The sequence below is a fragment of the Schistocerca serialis genome, chromosome 10 (assembly GCF_023864345.2).
Source record: "Schistocerca serialis cubense isolate TAMUIC-IGC-003099 chromosome 10, iqSchSeri2.2, whole genome shotgun sequence".
In the NCBI taxonomy this organism is placed as follows: Eukaryota; Metazoa; Arthropoda; class Insecta; order Orthoptera; family Acrididae; genus Schistocerca; species Schistocerca serialis.
In genome coordinates, this window is record NC_064647.1 from 160,424,253 (window position 1) to 160,430,252 (window position 6,000).

At 39.5% G+C, this 6,000-nt stretch overlaps 1 protein-coding gene across 2 annotated transcripts in view; it reads left to right on the forward strand.

Moving 5' to 3' along the window:
- The window catches only part of LOC126425136 (zinc finger protein 775-like), a 45,559-nt gene extending 40,443 nt beyond the window's left edge, over positions 1 to 5,116 (forward strand). For both annotated transcript variants that reach the window (XM_050088079.1, XM_050088078.1), the window contains exon 6: positions 4,526 to 5,116. In XM_050088079.1, coding sequence (XP_049944036.1) covers positions 4,526 to 4,771 — 246 coding nt within the window. In that variant the 3' untranslated portion in view covers positions 4,772 to 5,116. The remainder of the gene's footprint in view (positions 1 to 4,525) is intronic.
- The last annotated feature ends 884 nt before the right edge of the window (positions 5,117 to 6,000 follow it).

The following is a 6,000-nucleotide window of genomic DNA, read 5'->3' on the forward strand; positions in this document are numbered from 1 at the left end:
TTTCAAGAGGCCTGCTTTTTTTTGGGAGTTTATTTCTGATATCAGTAAAGGTATTTTAAATCTGTCTTATGACTCCAAGTAAATGCATACTTTTGTCACTAAATGCATTTTGTTTTATTGAAATATAAAACACCAGTGGTGATAATGAAACACACATACTATTTGGCTTGCTGTCTCCATCTAAAAACAGTTCATTACAAAAGGTGTTGATGTTAGTACTTAAGATTTTTTTCACACATCAGGAATCAGTCTTTACTATAAAAAGCTGACATGGTTTTATTATAATTTACCAATAACACAGTACCTCATGGTACTAGTGATAGAGACATATTAAATTCTAAAATTGCAAACTTTAATACTTATTTCAGCAGGAGCAAATAATGGTCCAGGTTTTGCAGTTGAATAACTTGACACTTAAGTGTAAACTTTGATTTAGTAAAGTATGGGACAAGACAAAATCACACAGTCTGGTTATCCAATTACTCTACGCAGAAATTACCCTCCATGGCCTCTGCCACATATACATTTATATTTTCATAACAATCAGATAATAACTGTACATTATTAGAAGATTCATTACAATTAACTTCACTGCTTTCCACTGATTTGATGTGGTTTGTTGCATTATAAGTTGCGTGCTTTTCTCTTTCACTTTAAATAATCTCATAATATTTTGGGAACTAGTACTCTTACTATGGAATATTAGTCTTCTTTTGAAAAAGTACAAAAAAAAAGAAATTTCCTATCACTGGATCATACATCATTATTATAATAGCTTATAAAATTAGAGCATTTATAATGAGCTTCCCTGTGTTCTGCTGATTTGTAGTTTGCATTTTATGCACAATATTTTGACATGTGGCCCAGCCGTCTTCTTCAGTTGATGCGAGTTTATAATACTGGCACATCTATGTACCAGCTAGCAAAATACTGAAATGCATCTTCAGCAAATATTTGGGGAAGTGCAAACTCCGCATTCACAGTTCCACTGCCTTTGTACGAGGGCCGTTCAGAAAGTAACCTCCGGTTGATTTAAAAAAATACACCAAGTTAAATAAAAATATTTTAATATATACATCTTACAACTACATCTTTGCACTATTTTTCTACATAGTCTCCATAGCGATTGAGGCACTTATCATATCTCTTCACAAGCTTTGAAATTCCTTCCGCATAAAAATCACCCGCTTGTGCCTGGAGCCAGCCTGTGACCGCATCTTTGAGCTCTTCGTCGTCATCAAACCGCTGTGACCCGAGCCATTTCTTCAAATGCATGAAGAGGTGATAATCACTTGGCGCCAGGTCTGGGCTGTAAGGTGGATGGTTGATAACGTCCCACTTGAAGAACTCAAGAAGGGCCGTTGTTCTGCGAGCAGAGTGAGGACGGGCGTTATCGTGCAAAAAAACGATACCGGAAGTCAGCATACCACGGCGTTTGTTCTGTATAGCCCGTCGTAACTTTTTTATTGTTTCACAGTACACGTCTTGATTAATGGTCGTACCACGTTCCATGAATTCAACCAACAACACCCCTTTGGCATCCCAAAACACCGTTGCCATCAGTTTTCTGGCAGAAAAATCTTGCGAGGCTTTCCTTGGTTTGGTAGGCGAATTTGAATGTGCCCACATCTTTGATTGTTCTTTCGTCTCAGGGTTCACGTACTTAATCCAGGTTTCGTCACCAGTCACGATTCTGTTTAACAATGGTTCTCCTTCGTCCTCATAACGTGACAGAAAGTCTAATGCAGAGGCCATTCTTTGAGTTTTGTGGTGGTCGGTAAGAATTTTGGGCACCCATCGTGCACAGAACTTACGGTAACCCAATCTTGCTGTCACTGTCTCGTACAAGAGAGTCTTAGAAATCTGTGGAAAACCAGTAGACAACTCCGACATTGAGAAACGTCGATTTTCACGAACTTTTGCATCAACTGTCTGAACGAGCTCGTCAGTCACCAATGATGGTCTACCACTCCTCTCTTCATCATGAACGTTTTCTCGTCCACTTTTAAATAAACGTACCCATTCACGGACAACTCCTTCACTCATAACTCTTGGTCCGTACACGGCACAAAGCTCACGATGAATAGCTGCTGCAGAATATCCTTTGGCTGTAAAAAACCTTATGACAGCACGCACTTCACATTTGGCGGGGTTTTCTATTGCAGCACACATTTCAAACTGCCACAAAAACTAAACTAGCGCAGGTACGACGTTCACTCGACCACGGCTTGATGCCAACTGACCTGTTGAGTGCGTGAACGCACAGATGGCGTCGCTACTCCCCCCACAACCCGCACTGTGACCAATCGGAGGTTACTTTCTGAACCGCCCTCGTACATAGCCACATTCAATTGTTGCTCCGGGATGCAGAGATTATGATCAGTTTCGAGACTTCACTTTCAAATTCCTTATAAAAAATCAAAGAAAAGTTAGATGATTGTCTCACAGAACTTTTTAGCTCTGATATCTTCTTATTTCCTGCTCACTGGAAAATATTACGAAGAAACCGATGGTGTGACACTGGGTAGGAACACTGAAACAAAGGCACTAGAATCCTCCAAGTTAAAACCAGTGCATTTCTGTCAGTAAATAAAAGACATGTTTGTGATATGGGCATGTGGAGCAGAAAAGCTTCAAGAGTTCCTGAAATATTTAAACTGTTTCCATTGTAATATAAAATTCATGATGGAACTTGAAAAGAGGGCCAACCACCTTTCATCAACATGTTAGTTAAGAGAAGAACAGGCAGATCCTTTGTCAGTGTTTGTGTTAGTTAGGTCACAGTGTTCATATTAGTACCTCCATTATTCTTTTGATTTCATCTACTACCATCATATGTGTGGTTGAGCATACATGTCTAACGTAGCGATGTTTGTTGTTTTAACAAGTGTTGTGTTTTCATTGCATTTACAATTGCTTTCCATTACACATTTCAAAAGAGTGTACTACTATCATTTGTCAGTTATTTTAAAGGGCCATGGATGTATTTTGTGAAACCTACATATATGCATCCCATAGCATTTTATGACAGTCTGTGTAAATGTAGAAATAGTCCGCAAGCCACTGTACTGTGCATAGTGGAGGATACATTGTACTAATATTATGTTTTCTTTGCTAGTCTATTTGTGTACTGAGAACCAGAAAAATGACTTTCTAAATGTACCTGTACACGCTGTAATGTCTCATATCTTTTTATTGAGATCTCGTAGTGAGAAATCCCTTGCTACCTAGGTTATGGAACCACAATACTGTACTCACAGCTACACAGAACACTATTATGACCTTGCAGAGTTTCATACACTGATCTCTATTTCCACACCTTGAGCCATCACGTCATGTGTCACAAAGAAAATTCTGTGCTAAAGACTCTTGTCCATAAAGTTCAAACACTTCCAGACAAGGAAAGCCCTGCCAGAGAATGACAATACCTAGGAATGGTGTTCTGAATGAATGAGTACTCAGATCATTAAATTGAATGGGCTATGCAGTCAAAGTCAAGAATGCTTGAGTGAGAGGTTGAGGCTGAGACCGTGGAAGAGAAGCCAAATATCACTTTTGTTCAGTTTATTTTGCTCCTTTCAGCTATGATAAAAAGTGAGGTGTGTATCACATTCCATGCAAATGTTTTGTGTCTTACATTGGTCAGACTCTCAGAAGACTCAAGGGGAGACACGAGGAAAGAGAGTGACAGGCCTGACTAAAGCAACTGGGCAAGTCAGCTGTTACCAAGCACAGCCTCAAATATAATCATGAAATGAAGTATGGTGAGATAGTATTGTGCTGCAAATGCCAAGTTTCTGGGGCAGCATAATTAAGGAGTCTATTGAAATAAAGATTTCAGAAAACCTATTAAACGGGGATGGAGGTTTAAATTTAAATAATGCTCAGGGCCCTCCACTCAGTTTATTAAAATCTCCGGCAATCACACCTGTCAGAGCTGGAAAACACTGAGAGAAATTGTGTTCACAGAAGGCAGACCGAATCAGTTTTCCTTCTCATCCCGTACGACAAGTCTCCCCTGACCCACGGTTCTGGGTGACTTTCCCGAAATCTTCCCCTTTTCCTAGACCTCTCCAGTCCTTTTCCTTCAGTCCTCTTCCTTCCACTTCAACCCTGCTGCCCGAAAAAGGAGCTACCGGCTCCAAAAGCACACCAACTACAACTGTCTTTTACGCGTGTGTTCTGCTGCTGCTTTATAACATTTTTATTTACATATAATATGAAAAATATGTTATGTTGTGAACCAGATTGTTATACATTAATTATCTAATAATAATAATTATTATCATAATATTGCTTTCTTACTTCACACAGTACATTATAAATGCAATGTTTCTGATGGTGCATGTACAGGCACCAGATGGTCAATTAGTATCCATGTTGGACAGTTTCTTTACTTGCAATGGAGTCATTTATGTTAAATTACATTATGTGATCAGATGTGCACAAGACATTTATCTGTACTCTCATTTGCATGGTCTCATTTTTTTGTCACACGTGTAATGTATTATTCACACATTTTCAGGTTTTCTCCGAAGAGCAGTATTACGACGTTCATATGCGCATGAATACCTTCAAGCCATTTCCGTGCACAATATGCAAGTCACACTTTGGATCAGAGTCATCACTCAGCAATCATACAAAGCACTTCCACAAGGAGAAACACAAGTGCCCATTCTGCACTCGTCAGTATACATGGAAGATAAGGCTCCACAACCACATGAAGGAGCACATGGAAGAGCAGATTCTGGTCGGTGTGTTTGGAACGTGAATAAGTGCCAGTCAGCAAATGTAATGGTTCACTTCTAATGTGGAACACGTGGTCTGTGCACAGGAACAGTTTACGTCTTGTAGCTGTATATCTTCTGGCTGTAGGCAAGAATGAGTTCTTTTTTTAAAATGCGGCCTAGCTGTACCTGGCTTTTTGGGGGCAGTAAAAGGAGGCTTGTTTAAGTAGCAATGGCAGTTAGCATCCATTATAAGTGTACTGACTGAGAATACGGGAGCAGGTTAGCTGTCATTATTGTGGTACATATAATTCTTTATATTTCTGTTCTCGATTTGATGCCAAGTATCGGGAAGTTACTAGTTAAATGAAATTACTGTATAATGTGCATATGTGCAATGCTTTTCTTGAAATACGTCAATGGTCTGCTACAGTTGTTCAAAATGTTTCAAATGGCTCTAAGCCCTAAGGGACTTAACATCTGAGGTCATCAGTCCCCTAGACTTAGTACCACTTAAACCTAACTAACCTAAGGACATCACACACATCCATGCCCGAGGCAGAATTCGAACCTGAGACTGTAGCAGCAGCATGGTTCCGGACTAAAGCGCCTAGAACAACTCAGTGACAGTGGCTGGCTACAGTTGTTCTCTTCACAGTGACATAAGGGCTATTGGGAAAGACTCGGAATGGAATGCAAATGAGCTGACTAATAGGATAATTGGTAACATCGGCATGTGGTTTTCAGAGAACAGATTAGCACTTAAAAGTGGCAAAATGCAGTTCATATATTGGGTTGGTGCATAATTTTGTGGTATTTTTCCATAATTTTAATAAACAAACAAATACACGTAACAAGAATTTAGTCATCAGTAATATATTCTTCTTCACTATTTACAACAATCTGCCAAAGATGGGGAAACTTTTCGATTCCAAAATTGTAGAAATCATGTGATTTTGAGGCGAAGAATTCATTGAGCCATGTTCAGAGAGCATTTTCATCCGGTAAGGAAATTCCTTGAAGGTTGTTTGATAGAGAACGGAGACGGTGATAGTCTGAGGATGCGAGGTCAGATGAATAAGATTTGTGTGGAATGACTTCCCAACCTAACTGCTTTATTACTTCCTTGGATTGTGTTTGCAAGATGTCTCAGGTCTTTGCAGTAAATGCCAGCAGTGATGGTTACACCTCAGGGAAGCAGTTTGTAGTACACCACACCGTCACTGTTCCACCATATGCATAACATTAACTTTTGTGGATACAGGTCTTCGTA